The 19492-nt window shown below is 50.7% G+C and overlaps 1 protein-coding gene across 14 annotated transcripts in view; it reads left to right on the top strand.

Annotated features, from left to right (window-relative positions):
• Nucleotides 1-19492, top strand: part of DYSF (dysferlin) — a 206107-nt gene that overhangs the window by 41229 nt on the left and 145386 nt on the right. For 8 of the 14 annotated variants that reach the window (XM_069494675.1, XM_069494670.1, XM_069494673.1 and 5 more), the window contains exons 4-11: nt 1681-1786; nt 8884-8998; nt 10732-10943; nt 13118-13246; nt 13681-13743; nt 14421-14471; nt 16502-16532; nt 17072-17187. In XM_069494675.1, the coding sequence (XP_069350776.1) occupies nt 1681-1786; nt 8884-8998; nt 10732-10943; nt 13118-13246; nt 13681-13743; nt 14421-14471; nt 16502-16532; nt 17072-17187 (823 nt within the window). Of the gene's footprint in view, nt 1-1680; nt 1787-8883; nt 8999-10269; nt 10363-10731; nt 10944-13117; nt 13247-13680; nt 13744-14420; nt 14472-16501; nt 16533-17071; nt 17188-19492 lie in introns of all 14 variants that reach the window. The other 6 variants (XM_069494668.1, XM_069494662.1, XM_069494664.1 and 3 more) reach the window with 1 other exon arrangement.

Here is a 19492-nt window from a genome sequence, read left to right as displayed (position 1 = left end):
TGATAACTCCCCTTTCTCCCCTACCCACAGCCACTGACAGCCACTGTTCTACTTTTTGTCTCTATGAATTTGACTGCGATATCTACTTCCTAAAAGTGGAGTAACACAATATTTATCTTTTTGTGACTGGCTTATTTCACTTAGCATAATGTCTCCAAGTTTCATCCATGTTGTAGCATGTGCCAGAAATTCACTCCTTTTTAAGGCCAAATAATATTCCACTATATGTGTACACCACATATTGTTTATCCACTTGGCGTCTGTTGATAGAAACTTGGGTGGCTTCTACCTCTTGGCTATTGTGAATAATGCTGCTATGAACATGGGTGTGCAAATATCTGTTCAAATCCCTGATTTCAATTCTTTGGGGTGTACAGCTAGAAATGGAATTGCTAGATCATATGGTAATTCTGTGTTTAATTTTTTGAGGAGCTGCCATACTGTTTTCCGTAATGGCTGTACCATTTTCCATTCCCACCAGCAGTGCACAAGGGTTCTAATTTCTCCACGTGCTGGCCAACACTTGTTATTTCCTCTGTGTGTGTGTATGTGTGTGTGTGTTTGTAATAGCCATCCTAATGGATGTGATGTGGTATCTCATTGTGAGTAGCCAGTTTTCAAAATCTGCTAATTAGGTCAAGATTGCAGTTTTTTTCATAGGGTCATAAAAACCCACATTCAAATCAGGTTTTATGGAGTCTGGAAAAAGGATGATCCCAGATAGCAGATGTGCTGTTCATGTACCAGGAAAAAAAAATTAAGAAGTATCCCTGTGGCTGTGCATTGGACTGACAAGGCTTGTGCCCTGACAGCAACGTGCAGGACGGTTCGGGTCCCAGGGAAGCAAGCAGGAGGCAGAGGCAGATACCAGGTGACAGGTCCTGACGGACACAGGCCACGCAGTGCTGCTGGTCTCCTGCTGCGCTGCAGAGGTGCCCCTTTCTTAGCTTAGGGACACAACCTCTTTCCTCTGCACTCTTCCAAGGGCCCCTTTGCGGGCCATCGTGCTGGCGACCCTCTCTTCCTGAGGGCCCGTCCGTGTACAGGGCCTCTCCTCTCAGTCAGAAATGTGGTCTCCGGCGTGTGTGGTGTGGACCATCCTGGGCCTTTTTGGGGAGTGGGGCTTGTTTCCCCTGGCCTCGTGTCCTTTTCTCCCTGTCCCCAAAGACAGGAATGTTTCTTTGTTTTTCATCATAACCACTGCTGACTGAGCCCTGGGAAACCAGTGTGGACGGCCTGTGTGGACCGGGTTGTCCGAGCGGCTGGGGCTCAGGAGCAGAGCAGGTGCGGTGGTGGAGAAACTGCTGCCACCTTCCAGGGACGCCGACCTGGTGACCTGGTGGACTGCTGAAGGCTGACGGGAAGACAACCCTCCCTCTGACAGGGGAGGCGTGGCTGGGCCCCTGGGAGGGGCAGAGAGGGTCAAGGTGGACCCAGAGAAGGGAAGGGGTCTCTTATCCCTCCCCAGCACCCAAGTACTTCCCCGGGGCCTGGCCTTCCAGGGGTGGCACGTGACAGTGATGGGGGCGGGGCTGCAGGGGGAGCCCTCGCCGGGTCCTAGGTGGCTGTGGTCTAGGCAGGTTGGCTCTGTGTGGTGGCAGTGGTGCTGAGGGGGATGGAGGGAGAGAGGCCAGGGTGCATCAGGCCAGTTTTCTACATCCAACTTTTCTCTCCTCTCAGGTTCCTGGGGGAAGCCAAGGTCCCACTCCGGGAGGTCCTCGCCACCCCCAGTCTGTCTGCCAGCTTCAATGCCCCACTGCTGGACACCAAGCAGCAGCCCACGGGGGTAAGTGCCCATCAGCCTCTGCCCTAGGCCAGTTTCTGGTCTGAGGCCTCACCTGGTGGCTTCGTTTTTGTGCCTCGACATTCTGACCCCAAAGATGTTCCGAGTCCAGTTCCCAGGAACCAGGTGTGGCCTTCCCTGGTCAGTGCTCAGGGTGTCCAGAGGGGCACTGGGCTGTGAGATGGGAGGGGTGGGGACGGGACCCTTGGCCCTCTCTGTAGGGCTCAAGCCAGCCTTGCCTCACACCAGCTTGGCTTGCCCCTGGGTCTTGTCCTGCCTGCTTGGCCACCTCCTGTCCCCAGATTCCCTGTCAGCCCCTGCTATGGCCCCCCTAGCCAAGGCAGACCACCCTCCCTCATCACCCAACCCCCTTCTCCAGATTTGGAATCTCTGAGCCATATGGGTCACAGTTCACAAAGGAGGGAGACAGACAGCCCTCTCCTCTGCCCAGGGGACCCCCTTCCTTTTCCTCCGTTGCCCTTCCCGCCCCTCCCCAAGACTTCGCAGTGCTCTCCCAGTCCAAGCAGACAATTTCCAGCCTCATCTCTGCCCCTGTTATTTTTAGTGAGCTAAATATACCCTGCAGGGTTCTTTCTTCCTGGTCTGTAGAATCCCTGACCTTCCCTCTGGGCCAGCCCTGATTGGAAATACTTCCTCCCAGTGAGGCCTGGGGGACTCTGGCCCTGAGCTCTCTTGGAGGGGGGCTGCATTGTCCTGTGGGGGTGTGTGGGTGTGTGTGAAGTCGGGGTCCTCAGCGGGTTGGGTGAGTCAGAAAGTGGCCAGGCTGGGCAGAGTTCTGAATGGAACCACACTGAGCACAGAGACCTCAAGAGTCACACAGGGAGTGAACGTCCAAGTGGGGACACATATCAGAGGCTCGTCTCCTAAACTCTCAGGCTCCTGGATCCCTGGACTCCTAGTCTGCCGCCCTCCTGAGGCTGCCATTTGCTCCCAAGGGTCTTAGGCCAGCAATGGCTGGGACGCTTCCTTGATGGGAGATGCCACTTAAGGAGAAGCTGTTCCTTTCCCAGACAGTGCTACTGGCAGCACGTGCTGGTTCAGTGCGGTGTTCACTGAGCCTGTCTCTGTCACCCCCTGCGTCCCCTCTTGTCCTCCCTTTGAGCTCCAGTCCCCCAATACTCCCTGTTGTCTAGGAGGGCTCCCAGGACCTCTGGAACTGCCCCTTCAGGGGTCCTGGAGAGGGTCATACCCAGACTTAAAGGCAGACCGTGGTGGAGGAAGCAGAGCCATCAGGCAGCGGGTGAGGGGGCGCTCGGAGTAAGGGGATCTGCCTGTGCTTTTCCGTGACATCCCAAGGCTGGGGCTGCCTGGCTTGCTGTGTGCTGGGCCCAAAGCCTCCAGGCAGCGTTACTCACTTCCTTGCTGAGACATCAACATCCCTCCACTCCAGCCCTGCATGCACCCATGACGCTGGTGTTTCCTGCACTTGCTCCCCTCCAAGCTCAAGGGCCCATCCAGCCCCTGGGCCCTGCTCATGGGGCTGAGCCGGGCTGGTGACCATCCCCCAGATGCCACATCCTTCTCCTTTTGCTCCTTGTTCCTACGCTTTACCTGGGTTTCATGCCCACCAGCTGGAAGCCTGTTGCCTTCTCTTCCCCGGCCTGGGACCCCTGGTCATCTCCAGAGTTTTGACAATCCTTCACCAGCCATGTCTCCAAGAAGGGTGTGTGAGGGCCAGGAGATGATGGATGGGAGAGGAGGGCTGGGCCCCACTTGGTCAAGCCCCCAGTTGAGCACGGGCTGGGAGTGGGGGCCTCCCTCCCTGTTGCCACGGAGGCAGTCCTCACCTGTGCAGGGGGTCCAGGACCAGATTCTAGTCCCTGTGGCAGCACTAAGTCACAGTGCAGCCTCAGGCAGGTCATAAGACCCTCTGGGCTGGGGCTTCCTGCCTGGAACCTGGGCTGTCTGCACTGCAGTGCAAGGCCCCAGGAATGGGGGTGTTCAGAGGGACAGAGAGCCACAAGAAGCTGATTCTCACTGGCCGCTCCCTGAGGCCCAATTTGCAGGCTGGGCCCATTGAGCAGAGCCATGCCAGGCACCCCCACTTGGTGATAGCTCGATTGCCTTTAAGGGCCAAAGGAACCTGCTGCTGGAGAGGTGAGGGTGAAGACGGGCCCATGGGATCCTGGAAGGACTGAGAGGAGCGGGAGGGACTGGGACAGGCTGGGGGCCCTGTTACAGGCTGGCCGTGGACTCCGTTGGCCTCTTGCTCAGTGTTCTCACCCAAATCCCTTCAGATACGACATGCTGGGTTGTGTGCTGTGGGATGATGCCAGAGCTACTCTCAGACAGCTTCTGGGCTGGTGGGGAAAACATGGCCCTGTCCTGCAGGAAGCTCCAGGCCAGTGTGGGTGCTGGACACACAGGGGGAAAAGGAATAACATACTCCCAAATGCATTTGAAGAACAACTCACTCATGAAGGTTTGGATACCTGATGAAAACTGTGTTGGTGTCACCTGAGCCTTAGAGTGAGGTTACAACCAGAGCTGAGATTGTCTTCCTATGGGATGCACAGGAGCCCTGTGCTCTCCCAGACCACATGACCTTGGCCTAGAGCCCCCAGTGGGGCCCTCTCCAAGGCCCTCCTCATCAAAGCCCCCCCCTCCCCCGCTGATAGCTCAGGCCCTCAGTCTCATAACCGCTGGGTGTAAAAGCACACAGGGGAGCCGGGGGTACACTGTGTGTTGGAGCAGGGAGCCCAGGTGGGCAGGCACAGTGCTAGGTGAGACCCTGAGCTTCCCTCAAAGGTTTGGAGATCCTGCCAACCAGCCATGTGACAGCCTAGGGCCACATCTTACCCTCCCCTGCTTCTGGAGGTTGTCTGAGGGACGGTGAGTGAGAGCCACATCAGTACTTGGCCCTGCCTGTCCACTTGTGATGGGTGTGTTGGGGGGAGGTGGGAAGTTGGTGGCCAGCAATGGTGTGGGCACAGTAGGGTGGCGAAGGCCCCAGGGCCTCCAGGGCCTGGGGGCATCCGATGAGGTCATTCCCTGCCTTTGCCTTCAGTTTCCGGAGCCCTCTAAGCCTAGGGGAAGACAGGAGCCTCCAGAGTTCTGCTGATATCATTGACCGTGGGCTCCAAGATGCCAGACCTGGGTGACTGAGGTTACCCTGCTGCAGGGCAGCGTGTTTTAGTGGACATGTGTTGCTGGGGTGCAGATCTGAGGAACTGGGCTATCAGGCGGGGTACCTTCATGTGGAGGCCTTGAAGAGGGTCTCACTGGGGCCCAAGGCCAAGGTCATGTGGTCTGGGAGAGCACAGGGCTCAAATACATCCCACAGGAAGAAAATTTCAGCTCTGGTTGTCTGGAGAAGGGAACGGGGTGGAATTATAACTCAGAGTGGAGGCCCTGACTCAGGGTGCGGCCCACAGACATACCCTCTTTCCCTTTAGATCCTCAGTAGGGCTCAGGGCCTTCAGTATTAAGCGCCCATTCCCGAAGCCGTGGTCCCTGGAGCCCGCCCCCTGATGGTGAGATCAGTTCTAGCTGCTGGACTCTAGAGCCTCTGAAGCTGCAGAGCTGTCCCTGCAGCTCCTGGTGGGCACACAAAAGACGGACCAGGCTCTGTGTGGGAAGTCTCATTCAAGTGCCTGGAGCCACCGGGATGTTGTCAGTTCTTCAGGAGGGTGGTGTGAGGCTGTCAGTGCAGAAGCACCAGAAGCTCAGGAAGCTCCAGGAGGGGCTGCCTGGATGGTGTTCGGATTCCAGGGCAGCTGCTCCATCTTGCTTCTTGCAGAGGGCTGCTCTGGAGCCCTCATGCCGAGGTGCTGGCACCAGGCCATGGCACGGAGCAGTTATACTATGGCGGCTCCACCGCTGCACAGAGATGGTGTACAGAAGCCCCCAGGTGGTGTGGACGCAGTGGATAGGCTGAGTGAGCCCCTAGAAATAGGAAAGGGTGCTTTACAGGGGCATCTGGTCCCAGGGTCAGGATCTCAAGGGCAGCCAAGGTGTGGCTCCTTCCAGTTACTGCTTAACTCTCCTCATCTCACTGGGGTCCACTCAGACCACTTGTTTTAACACTGCAACTGGCAACCTTTCTTGCTCCCCTGATCCTTCTTGCTTTAATTTACTTTTTCTTTTCTTTCTAACATACTCACTAATTTACATATTTCTTTTGTTTATTATTTCTTGTTCATCTTCTCTGCCATGCTCAGAAGGCCCTGTGCTTGGTTGAATTCTCTACTGCTGCCATCTTGAAATTCTTAATTTTTGAATAAGGGGCTCCAAAGTCTCATTTTGCACTGGGCCTGCAAGTTATGTAGCCGGTCCTGATCTCATACTGCTCAAGAGGGTGGGAATTGGTGTGAGTGGGTAAGGGCCTTTCTTTGTCTCTGTGGAGTGAGATTCCCATGGTTATAGCAGAAGCAGTTTTCTGAGATTTCTTTAACCTTTTATTTTGAAATAACTTCAGATTGAGAGAAAAGTTGCCAAGTACAGTCCAATGAGCATTTTCTCCTAAACCATTGGAGACTAAGGTGCCAACCTCCTGGCCCATCATCCTGAGCATCTCTCTGGTTAAGGACTCTCTCTTACATAACCACACCACCATCTTCAAAGGGAGGAAACTAACATTGATACAGACTTTCCTCTAATCCACAGATACCCATTCAAGGTTCATCAATTTTTTCAACAGTGTCGTTTGTAGCAGAAGAATCCAATTAAGGATCATGTGTTGCCTTTAGTTGTTTTGTCTCTTTAGTGCCCTTCCATCTGGAATAACTCCTGTCTGTCTTAGACTTTTACAACCTTGTAGTCTGCCACTTTTGTAAACACAGGCCAGTTATTTTGTAGAATGTCCCTCCATTTGGGTTGGTTTGACATTTCCTTGTGATTAGATTTTAGGTTGTGCATCTTTGGCATGAGTGTAACATAGTGATGTCGTGTGGCGCTCACCGTACTCTATTGGGTGGTATGATTTTGATTTGTTTCATGACTGCACAGTGAACCTTGATCATTTGATTAAACTAGCATTTGCTGGGTTTCTCCACTAATCATCCACTCCCCCTTCTAATAAGTACGAATTTTGTGGGGAGGCGCTTTGTGACTCTGTAATATCTTGTTCCTCATCCAACATTTACTCATGAGTTTTAACATCCGTTATTGTTTCTTGGTTGAATTAACTATTTTGATGGTTGCCAAATAGCAATATTCTAAATCAATTATTTTATTTTGCATATATCAGTGGCATTCCACTGTAAAGAAAAGCTTTCTCCTCTCCTATTTACTTACTAATTTAATAAATTAAATTAATTTAATTTATTTCAATATGGATTCATGTATTTTATTTTATTCAATGGTTTAATCTTTTACTATCATTTATTTTCATGTTTAAATTGTCCCAGATTTGGCCAGTGGGAGCCCCTGAAAGTTGGTCTTTATGTTCTTTTGACATATTTTTATCATTCACTGAGTATTTCCTTGCTTTCTGGCACAAAAAGTCCAGGTTTGTCTTGTACCTTCCCTGCCCTAGCCTTGGAACTAGGTATTTCTCCAGTGAGCCCAATTTGCCTTTTGATGAAGCAGAGGACAGCTCCAAGACGGTTGTTAAAACTACAGATGCCCAGGCCCACCCTAGACCTACTGAACTGGCATCTCCAGGAACTGGATGTAGCATCTGGGTGGGACCAGGAAGACACTTCTTTTTCCTTCCAAGAGGTGCAAGAGCTGAGTGTGGGCGCTGGCTGCTCGGATTGCGACACCTAGTGTTGGTTTATGAACCTGCAGGGCGGGTCACACCCATGTCTTGGATCTGGGACTTAAAGGGTCTCAGTTGCCCTTGCAGGCCTCCTCCCAGTCTTCTGGGATGCTGAGCTGGCTCTGGTCTCCTTCCTCAGTGTTCTGAGTCTTCCCTTAACATGCTGCCCATTCTTAGGCCCCCAATCCAGAGTGTTTAAGCCTGAGACCTTCAGCCCCTTCAGTTTCAGGACAAGCATTGCTCCAGGAAGTCTCTGGACATCCCTAACGTTACTCAGTAGAGATGTGTGGTGACCTATGCTAGAGCTACTCAGAGGGAGATTATGCGTCATTAAAAATTATGTTTTTAAAGGGTTTGTCAAAACTTGGGGAAATGCTTATTGCCTAACATTAAGTAAAAGAAAAGCATTTTGTATACAGCAGAGCGATACACTATTTATTTAAAAAGATTGGAGAGAATTATATAAAAATGTGGAGTCAGAGAATTACGGACCATTTGTTTTATTTTGCATTATTTTTCTGCTTTAAGGTTTTGTACTTTCCAGACTTTCCTAAATAGAGTATTTCTTGCTTTGATTAAAAACAACAGCTGCCCCAGAGGCTTGCTGTACCTGTAGTACTAGGGAAGGGCTCAGCAAGGCTCGATATTCTGCTAATGTTGTGCCTTTTCCTTGGGTTCAGGTGCTCCTTTGAACAATGTGGGTCTTGGGTGGCAGCTAGGGTGGGCACGAGCAGCCTTCCCTTGTCCATGCGAGTGGTGTGACCAGTCATTCTTCTCTGGGCTGGTCAAAGCCAGAGCAGCTGAGGATATGGTGGGGGACAGGGGTGCTTTTAGGAGGGAAGAGGGCTCAGAAAGATGAGCAGCACCTCAAGAACCTCCCAGCTGCTGCCTGAGCAGAGCAAAGCAAAGCTGAGTTGTCTCTGGAGAAGTAGGGGGTGGGCCCTTGGCTGAGCACACGTTTTCCTGAAGACAGGCCTAGGCTGAGAGTTGAGAAATCCTGAGGGAGAGGTTGGATCCCAGATTCATTTATGGGAGCTTACTACATGCTCTGTCAATGAATGTAATCCTCATCTGACCCTAGGAGGAACGTGCTATTGCTATTACTATCCCATTTTACAGATGAGGAAGCTGAGGCATAGAGAGGTTACAGATCTTGCCCAAGGTCACACAGGTCCTGAATGGTGGAACTTGACCCCTTAACCACCTGATGATGCTGATGTTCCCTGGGGGTGGCTTTGCCACAGCCTCCTGCAAACCTCACCCTTGTCAGAACCATATTCCTTGGTGGAGGGATGCAAGAAACAGGAAAGGTGCTGGAGGGCAATGGTCTGAGGCTAATGCACTAACCTGCTGCCCACCCCCTCCCCATCTCTTCCAGGCCTCCCTGGTCCTGCAGGTGTCTTACACGCCGCTCCCTGGAGCTGTGCCCCTGTTCCCGCCCTCCACTCCTCTGGAACCCTCCCCGACTCTGCCTGACCTGGACATGGTGGCCGGTGAGGAGCCCACCCTTGGTCTGGCTGGGCCCCAAGCAAGAAGGCTGGCAGTGGCTCCTGAGCATGGGGGGGTTGGGGGCTGCAGCAGGGCTTCCCAGCCTTTGCTGCCTGCCCCAGGTTGGGGGCTGCCCGGGCCTGGAAAAGTAGAGAGCTGCCTTTGGCCTTGCAGAAAAAAGGGGCTGCTGGGAGTAGGATGAGGATGCCCTCCCAGCCCCAGCTGCCTGGGGAAGGGGCTGTGCCTGGGCCAGGGCACTATGCAGCTCTGAGATGGGTGTGCTGGGATGGGGTCTGTCCCAGGTGATAGCTGAAGCCTCAAAACTCCCCAGAACTGGATGCTTTCCTCCTCTGGCACCCAGCAGGCCCTCAGTGATGGCATGTGACAAAGGAATTAGATTTTCCTTTGAAACAGCCCTGGGCTGAACTTAGGGGACCTGAGTTCCTGACTTGCCTTTGACATGGAGTAGCTGTGTGACTTTGGGCTGGTTACTCCCCCCCTCTGTGCCTACAGAGTATCATTTGTGAAATGAGCAGACTGAATTAGCTAAGTCCTGTGCCTGCTTCAGCTCTCTTCACTTGCCTCTGCTGGGCTTGCAGAGCGAGGACCAGCCCCGAGAGGCTGGCTGGCCAGTGAGGGGCCTACGGGCCTCGGAGCTGGCGCTGGCGCAGCTTCCATGTGGCTCAGCCTGCTGGGGCGGGGAGGAGGCTGCACAGTTGAATCACTGCCCATGGGAAAGATTCTAGCATTTTTCTCTTAGTGAAACAAACACAGCATTAAAAGCTGAGCAGCACCTGTCGCTGGTGTGCCCTGTGCCTGTCCTGGAGCCCAGCTCTGAGCTGGGCTCCGTGGTGAGGGAGGCAGAGCAGGGCCATCTTGTTGGGGCTCAGCACTGTCTGAGCTTAGAGATGGGGAGGTCAATTTGGACTGGGGACACCTGGGAAGTCCCAGCTGGATTACTGCTGGGGTAGGCTCAGGGCAGGACAAAGGAGTGTTCCCGGTGACGGAGGGTGGGGAGGGTGGAGGGCCCGAACGCTGTGGGACCGTGTTGAGGTGGGTCTGACAGATAGGTTCGGGCCGATCAGGGGAGTCTCCCAGTCCTGCCTGGAAGGGATGAGAAGAGACCGTCCCCCACAGACACAGCAGCTATTTCTGAGCTTTGTGCCTGGCTGGGGTGGGCTGGGAATGCAGGCTTGGGGTTGGGGGGCAGTAGGTTGCCATCCCTCACCCCAGCTCCATCCTGCCCTCCCTGGGCTGTGTCCTGCCCATGAGCCAGGTGGGGGACAGAGCCGGGCCGAGACTTGGTCCCTGCTCAGTGACAGCACCGTGGACACAAGATATTCTGGAAAGAAGTGGCCGGCCCCCACGGGTGAGACACGGGCCAGGGCTGTCCCGATCCCATATCCACTCGCCTGTAACCGTCTCACTAGCTGCCACTGTCAGCTCCCTGGAGTGGGGCCAGGTGGCCAGAGGGCTCATCCTGGGGACTTGGGGGCGGGAGGGCTGGGGCCATTCTGTTTTCCTCCTGTTGACTAACTGGACTGACTGCCCTCAAGTTTCAGCTGTCAGAAGCTCCTTTCCTTTCTACCTCATCCATCCTGGCTCACTGATGGGAGGGAGGGGCAGGGGAGGGGGTGGTGGGTCCTAGTGCCCACATCCTTTGGATCCTCCGCCCCTCGGCTGGGTCCAAGGGCAAGGCCTGAGGGACCCAGGCCTCATTAGGACACTCCCCTCTCAGACACAGGAGGAGAAGAAGACACCGAGGACCAGGGGCTCACTGGAGACGAGGCAGAGCCGTTCCTGGATCAGGGTGGCACCTCAGGCCCTGGGGCTCCCACCACCCCAAAGAAACCACCTTCTCATCCTCCCCCCTACCACCCCGGTAGCAAAAGAAAGAGAAGTGTGCCCACGTCCAGAAAGCTGCTGTCGGACAAACCGCAGGACTTCCAGGTGCGGAGTGGGCTCTCTGACCCCGGGCTCCTTCTTTAGCCCAGCAGCAGCTGCTGGTGTTGGGCATCTGCTGGGTCTGTCCAGCCCCAGGGGAAGATGTGCATGGGATCCTAAGGGCCCTCCTAGAAGGGAACCTGTGGTTTTCTGGGCCCTGCACAGATATTGAATAGGGAGTTCACTTCTTAGGTCCTCAGAACAAGCCTCTGCCCAGCCCCATGGTTTTGTGGTTAAAAAAAAAAAAAAGGCACTGCAGAGATTCAGCATATCTTTGCATCTCTTTACATGCATCTCATCTCTTACCTGTTTCCTAACCAGAATTTATCTAATTGGCAAGCTCCTTGCTATTCAAAGTGTGGTCTGTGTCCGGCAGCATCGATATCACCTGGGTACTCATTAGACATGCAGAAGCTCCAGGCCCCACCCCGGACCTGCCAAATCAGAGTCTGCATCTTATTTATGTATTTATTTTTTTTGAAACAGAGTCTCGCTTTAGTGCCCAGGCTACAGTGCCGTGGTTGTCAGCTCAGCTCACAGCAACCTCAGACTCCTGGGCTCAAGTGATCCTTCTGCCTCAGCCTTCCCTGTAGCTGGGACTGCAGGTGCCCGCCACCACGCCTGGCTAATTTTTTCTATTTTTAGTTGCCTGGCTAATTTCTTTCTGTTTTTGGTAGAGATGGAGTCTTGCTCTTGATGAGGCTGGTCAAGAACTCCTGAGCTCAAGCGATCCTCCTGCCTGGGCTAGGATTACAGGCGTGAGCCACCGCGCCAGGCCAGAATCTGCACCTTAATAAGATCCCTAGATCCAGGAGCTCTGTCTAGCACCTGCTTCTCCCTGTGTCTGCCCCCCTACCTACAGCCATGGATTTTCCTGAAAGTCATGTGAGATTTGAATTTGTTCAAGCTCTTCACAGAATAAAAACTATTAGTATTAACCCTTTGACACATTTTTATCCAAAAATCCATCCCATTTTATTTGCCTTCACCTTTTCTTTTCAAAAGAGTTTTCCATTTTGGTGTATTCACACTTAATGATATTTAAGTCTTTAGAACTACTTTTAAAGTTAAAAACAGGAAACTTAAATCCCTATTAGGTGTAACGAATCAATCATAAAAATATATTTCAGTTCTAAATCATGGTAATTTAAGCAAAAGTCCTAGCTATAATCACTGTGTTTTTTCCAAGAGACAAAATTCTAGCTTCCATACTATTATTCCCAAGACATGTTCTTCTTGCCTTTTTTCTCTTTACAAAAGTCATATATGTCTATTGTAGAATGTTTGAAAATACAGCAAAGTGAAGAGAATAAAAATCACTCATTTACCATCCCATTGTTAATAATAATATATCCTTCCATAGTATCTTATTTTTTAAAATAATTGGTCAATAAATAACAGTTGATTCTAAAGTAGAAGCAGTAAACATCTTATTTTTTCCATGAAAATTGTTTTAATATTTTTAAATTTCACATTTTAAAATATTTTGCCTAATATTTGGAAGCATAGATATTCTTGAAATCTTCATTCACTTAGAGGTCAATGGCAAAAATTCTTAATTTATTTATTAGAATGTAAGAAAGTATTGCATCTTATAAATGAGCTGGGTGCCATGGCTCACACCTGTAATCCCAGCACTTTGGGAGGCAGGAGGGAGCAGGAGGATCCCTTGAGCTCAGGAGTTCACAAGGCTGCAGGAGCTATGATCAAGCCACTGCACTGCAGCCTGGGCAACAGAGTGAGACCTCGTCTCTAAAATAAATAAATAAATAAATAAGGCTATTTATGGGGTCATTTCACTTTGGAAGTTCAACCTCTGAGAGAATTGTCAGTAAAGAATGTTCAAGCCACTTAAAAATGTCAGTATCAGTGGGGTCTCCATGGGGCATTGTCTGAATGAAATGAACTGGGGACTATATCTGCCCACCCCTGGGGCTTAATTCGGGTAGCTTACTCAGGGAAACCTGGCAGCTCTTTTGTGGAACTATGGATTTTGTAGATGCAAGGGACCTTGGTGGGAAAATATAATTGTTCATATAATGCTCTTTCTCATTCCCTTTTTAATACTCTTCCCAAGAGGCCAGCAGTGAGATGGTCCCTGAGACTTCTGACCCTTGGGCAGATGGTGGGTGGCCCCTTCCTTCCCCCTTCCTCCTGCTCATGCCCCTCTTGGCTTTCAGATCAGGGTCCAGGTGATTGAGGGGCGCCAGCTGCCAGGGGTGAACATCAAGCCCGTGGTCAAGGTTACCGCTGCTGGACACACCAAGCGGACGCGGATCCAGAAAGGAAACAACCCACTCTTCAATGAGGTGGGAGATGCCGGGCATTAGGGCCAGAACCTTGGTGGCCCTGCCCAGCTGGGAGCTCAAAGCCGGGCACCTGGCGATTCAGTCCAGAGTTTCTACATATGGCACTAGCTTTGGGTGGCGAGATCTGCCGGGTCCTGAGTACGTTATCCGAGGGATTGGGGAAAGGGTTCTAGCTCTTGTTCCCGCCTGGGGCTCCTGCTGCTCCACATCCCTGTCATCCTATAGGGCTGGCCACCACCCATCCCTGAGATGACAATCTCTGTGAGGTCAGGGACGGAACACCCCAGAACTGGTTGGATCCCCAGAGCTGAGCTCAAGCCACGTTTTCTGTGGGGACTAAACTCCCAGGCCTGAAGGCTTGTCGGTGGGGGCCCATCCCCCGGCCTGCGGGCCGGCAGGCGCTGATGAGTCTCTCTTGTGCTCTGGACCAACAGACGCTTTTCTTCAACTTGTTTGACTCTCCCGCCGAGCTGTTTGATGAGCCCATCTTTATCACGGTACGCCTCCCCAATCAAAGTGTTCTCCGGGCTGTGTGTTCATACAGACATGTCAGTGTGTACATGTGTATGTGTGCATGTTGTGCAGGTGTACATGTGCGCATGACAGTGTGCGTGTGCGTGTATGCCTGTCGGTGTGCACGTGAGTGTGAGAGAGACAGGGAGGTGTTAAAGTCTGGCCCGTGGATGACACGGAGCAACTCAGGCTCAAGCTTCGCTGGTCACAGTGGTGCCTACAGCGGCTCAGCCAGGAGGCAGCGGCCAGGGGAGACCCCACAGCTCAGCATCCCCCGGGATCCTCAAGCTACTTGTTGCAGTGCATATTTTTGTTTTCATCTTAGTTGGTTTGTCCATGTGCCTGCTTCTGGCTAAGATTTTCTTTCTCCGGGTCTCAGCTCTCCACCTGCCCCTGGAAAGGCGTATAGTCTAGTGGCTGCAAGTGTGGGCTCTGGAGCTAGACTGTGGTTCTGTGCGAGTCCTGTAATCTATTTATCCATAAAATGGGGATAATGATAGTACCTACTCATGGGGGTCTAGTGAGCATTGTTTAGAACGATCTCTGAAACTGAGTGTTCAGCGTTGGCTGTTTTTATTTGGGAGGGAAGAGCTATGAGATTGCCCCGTCTGGGCCGCACTTTCACTTGTAATCCTGAGTTTTCACTGCTCTTTCCCTGCAGGTGGTAGACTCCCGTTCCCTCAGGACGGACGCTCTGCTGGGGGAGTTCCGGGTAATTGTTCACCTGTTTGTAAGCAGGCAGTTCTCACCTCTCCGTGTTAGTGGAGGCTCTGTGGATCCTGGGCAGGGGCTGGCACTCCAGAGACCCTGTATGTCTCGGTCTGTGCTGGGAAAATATAATTTCAAAAAAAAACACCAAAAAAACCCAGTTCCTCTCCACAAAATCTCCTCCCAACTCAGAAAGCCTCTCTGCAGAGGTAGAAGAGAAAGGAAACACTTTCGTCATTGAAGATGTATCACAGCAGAGTGTGACGCACATCACAGGCAATCCGCTAAGAGATGGCAAAGGCAGAGCAACCTCACACACCAACACAGCCGGCGGGTGCAGCCCACTCCACACTGTACATGTTCTCGAGATGTAACTAGTCCTCCAATGAGGGGGCTCGCAGCACCACTGGTCACACAGTTCATCCTAGATTCACCTCAGATCCATTTGCCCACCTGTGTTTGCTCATTTACCTCAGACAGAGGAAAAAATAAAAATCAAACTCCTATCTTTCTTGCAGGAAGTAGTGTTACAACTTGGAGCGAGGCGCCCACTGAAGTTAGGCTCTTTCCTTCCAGAGAAACTGGGAGACAGCGGTGCCATCTCTCTTGCTATTTACATTTCTAAGAGAGGGCCGGGGAGGGGGGTCCCTGGGAAAGACATTGTGAATCATAAAGCTGACAAAAGGCTTATTTAGTTTCTAAAAAGATACATTTCAAAGAGACAGAGAAAGTACTTATATTTACAAGTTTCTAAGGTAAACGTTTTGACAAAAAGAAGGGAGGGAAATCTCTTCCCTTATTTCCAACAGGCAGAATTAAGCCCTTTATTTTTAATTTGTATTTGTCCCTAACCTGGGAAGGTCCGTGGGCTTAGGCAGCCCTCTAAATCCGGTGCTCTCTGCCCTGACCTCACCTGCGCTCTGGGCTGGGAACAGGGTTCAGGTGGACCCCTGGGGCTAGGGGGATTGTTGGGGGAGATGGAGGGGGGCCTGCCTCAGACTGCTCGTTTCTCCTGGGCAGTCTAGAAGTGACCTGACTGTACAGTTCAGCTCATAGGATGCATTTAACAGATTGCATAAAGTTCCTTGTCATTATGCAGAGGAGCCCTGAATGGGGTTTTAATATAATTTAATATAATTCTTATTGATTTTCTAATTTTAGACTCTTCAAGGATTTATCCAAAGGAAAGAAAGAGCACAGGCTTATTTTTTTTTCCAGGAGAAGGAAAGAGAAATTTATTAATTTGTAGGCAAATGCAGAGGTTGGCAGACTCCTATCTCAAAGTACCCATATCCTCGAGCACAGGCTTATTTTAACCCTGCTGTCCAGATAAATAATGTCCTCTTTCTCTGGGAATTAGTCACAAGATGAAAAACTAAGTCTGTTTTCCTGGAGAAACTTTTTTTTCTTTTTAAAGGAATGGCTTGAGCCTGAGTTATTCTGTAACAAATGAAATCTTAACTATGTTTTGAGTTTCTAATCTGTACATTCTTGTTCTGAAAACTCAAGGGTTAAATTAAAAAATTATGTTATTTTTTCTAATTATATTAAAATATTATATCACATAATTATATTAATTATATTACATTGTGAAAGTAATCTATGATAGACTATTTTTTAGGGCAGTTTTAGGTTCACAGCAAAAATTTAGTGGAATGTGCAGAGAGTTCCCAGATACTCCCTGCCCACCTGCCTTCTGCAGCCTTTCCCACTATCAACATCCTGATAATCTATGATTTTTTAATAGAAAATTATAAAATACAGGAAGGAATAAAAAATAAAATAACAACCACCCAGAGACAGCACAGTTACCATTTCGTTGTATTCCCTTTCTTCAATTTTTTCTGTACATAAGCGTACTTTGCCAAACTGGGATCAAATGTATTCTGCTTTCTTTCCATGTAGTATTGAATGATGAATGTTTCCCTATATTCTTCAAAAACATGATTTTTAATGGAATTGTATAATGCACCATGTTCTATTGAACTCTTCAGTGGCAAGAGTTTGATTCGTGTTTCGTCTCTGTGATTGCAGATGGACGTGGGCACCATCTACAGAGAGCCTCGTGAGTGCTCCCCACTTTGGCCAGATCCTTGCATTTTGGTTTCGGAGGCTGACTGGGGACACCCATTTGGGACCCTCACTCTTCCTCCCTGGGGGTATTAGAGGAGGGTTTTGCTCTTGGAAGAGGAGGCAGGTATTTATCGTCCAAGAAGAATGGGCCATCAGGAAGATCACACTCGCTACTGTGTCTCAGTTGGCCCATTCAGGCATGGTAAATCTGGAAGCCACCAGCAGGGCTTGTTGGAGACGCGGTCACCTCAGACAGGGACAGGTCATTGGGTGATGAGTTCAGGCTTTCCCTTCACCCCCGTTTCCTCTCTGATCACATCTTGAGAAGGAGGAAAATGACCTTGAGTTTGGCTTTGGCAGCCTCTTATAGGGGTTTCTGTGTACCTTTTGATTCTAGAATGTGAGTTCTGCCCCCACGTCCTGGTGGATGAGTCCTTTATCTCACTCTATGTGGGCCATACTGGGCACCTGGATGTGGTCGCAGACCTGGGTCTTCCAGTTCTGGGACCACCCATGTATTGTCTCTTCTAGGGCATGCCTATCTCAGGAAGTGGCTGCTGCTCTCAGACCCTGACGATTTCTCTGCCGGGGCCAGAGGCTACCTGAAAGCGAGCCTTTGTGTGCTGGGGCCCGGGGACGAGGCTCCGGTGAGTACCTTTGCCTGGGTCCCCCTCACAGTGCCTCATGTAGAACTTCGAGGTGTAGACACCAAACAAAAAGCAAAAACTTTACTTTTTTCTGATTTAAAAGAATACATGATAATTATGAGAAATGTAGAACATGTAGAAAAGTATAAATAAAAAATGCACACATAGTAGTAACATTCATCGGGTGTCAGGCAGGTGCGGGAGCGGGCAGGGGGATGGGTATATTTATACCTAATGGGTGCGGTGCACACTGTCTGGGGGATGGACACGCTTGAAGCTCCGACTCAGGTGGGACAAAAGCAATATATGTAACCTAAACATTTGTACCCCCATAATATGCTGAAATAAAAGAAAATGAATCATTCATAATTCTTTTTTTCTTTTTTTTTCTTTACCCAAAAGCATGGCTTGTTGGATGAATCATTCATAATTCTACCATTCAGAGACAGCCATTGTTAATATCTAATTGCATATCCTTCCAGAAGGATATACACGTGTATTTTTCTTTTAGCAAAAGTGAGATCATCCTACATATATGTTATATTGCAACCTAAATTTGATTGCCCGAGGATATACCATTATCCTCTTTACAGGTGGTAAGAATGAGAACAGTGTTCAGGGTTGGGGAGGTATCAGCACCTTTGTATGTTTGAGAAGAGGAGAAAAGGCTTGGAATTACTATTGTGAGAGAGAAATGAAGGGCAAGATTTAAATAAAAGGGTTTCTGGGCAGACACAGGAGCGCTCACTCTGGGTTGGAGACTGTCGTGGGGCCGCTCATGATCCTCTGTGGCTGAGAGGCAGAGAGAGGCAGGTGGCTGGGGGGTGTTGGTGTGGGCGGGCCAGGGGTGGTGAAGGCGGGGGCTGAGGTGGCAGGGTGCCCTGATCATGGCTGATGGCACCGTGCAGGGAGGGTGGGGAGGACAGGGAGGGCTGACGAGGAGCAGGAAGAATAGGGAAGGATGAGGGAACGCACACTTACTGAGCACCTGCTGTGTGCCAGCTCTGTGCGTGGAGGTGAGTGTTGGAGAAGGTGGATGGGTTGGAAGACTCTTTAGAGAAGGGGTTTCAGAATCAAGCTTTTGCTGGAGCATTGGTTCCGAGAGGCTGGCCGTTTGAGATGGCAGCTAAAGAGGAGGGAGGTCAGCTGCCGCTGGAGGACAAGGAACTGTGTTGGTGAATGGGTTGTCGGCGTGGGCGTCGACATGGTGTTGATATTTTATGGGGGAGTTAGGGGTCAAATGGGCAGATTGTGGAGTGGGGGCTGAGATCACCAAGGAAAGGTGAGCAGGTGTTCCAGGCTTGGTGGGCCCCCAGGGACGGTGGTCCTTGCGCACAGTGTGGTGAGTGGTGTGAGCTCCTGGAGCTCCCCTGGGAAAACCCAGTATCGTTGGCTGCTCACACCCCATACCTGCTTCCATCCTGTATTCAGTGACGTCTCAGGAAATGGCATTGTCATCCACTTAGTCCCCCAAGCCAGAGGTCAGAATTTCATTCTTCATCCCTCAGTCCCCATGCAAGCAGTTGGCCAGTCTTGTTGGCATGAAAACGTCAATGTACTTCTCCTCTTTCCCAACCCAAGACCAGAGTCCAAGGTCAGGCTCTCATCATCTCTCACCTGGGTCTCTGTGTGAATTAAGATATAAGTTCAGCCGGTGTAACAAAGATACCTCAAATTTAACAGGAGTTAAGGGAGACATATGACTCTCTCTCATAAATGCCTGGGTGGGTGGTCCAGAGTTGGCACACTGCTTCTGCAGTGACCAGAGCCCTAGGCTTCTGGTCTTTGCTCCACAGTCTTTATCATGTGGCATCTCGTGGCCCAACATGGTTGCTCCAGTTCCCATCATCACATCTGTATTCCAGCCTGTGGAATGGGAAAAAAGGGCAATGGAGGCCACACGTCTTCCTTCAACAGCATGACCCAGAAATTGTGCACATTTATACTCAAGTCCCATTGACTGGAACTTAGTCACATGGCCAAGGAGCCTGGGAAATAAAGTCCATCTTAGTGCTACCCAGCTAAAAATTGGAGGTTCTTTAACTAAAGGAAACAGAAGAGAATGGATTTGGGGAACAGCTAGCAGTTGCTATCACTTTTTCCCAAGTGTCCTCTGCGCTACCTCTTATCTCATGCCTCTCCAGCTATCCCCACCTCACCACCGGGTCATCTTTAAACCCAAGGAGAATCATGTGTCTCCTCTTCAAAAACATCAGTGACTTTCCACTGCTTTTAGGATAAAGTCCCAAATCCATAGCATGACGTTCAGGCCCTTGACAATTTGGCCCCAGCCTAATTTCCCAGT

The sequence above is a fragment of the Eulemur rufifrons genome, chromosome 19 (genome assembly GCF_041146395.1).
Source record: "Eulemur rufifrons isolate Redbay chromosome 19, OSU_ERuf_1, whole genome shotgun sequence".
In the NCBI taxonomy this organism is placed as follows: Eukaryota; Metazoa; Chordata; class Mammalia; order Primates; family Lemuridae; genus Eulemur; species Eulemur rufifrons.
The sequence above is the reverse complement of the archived record's forward strand: the minus strand, read 5'-3'. Positions and strand labels throughout refer to the sequence as shown.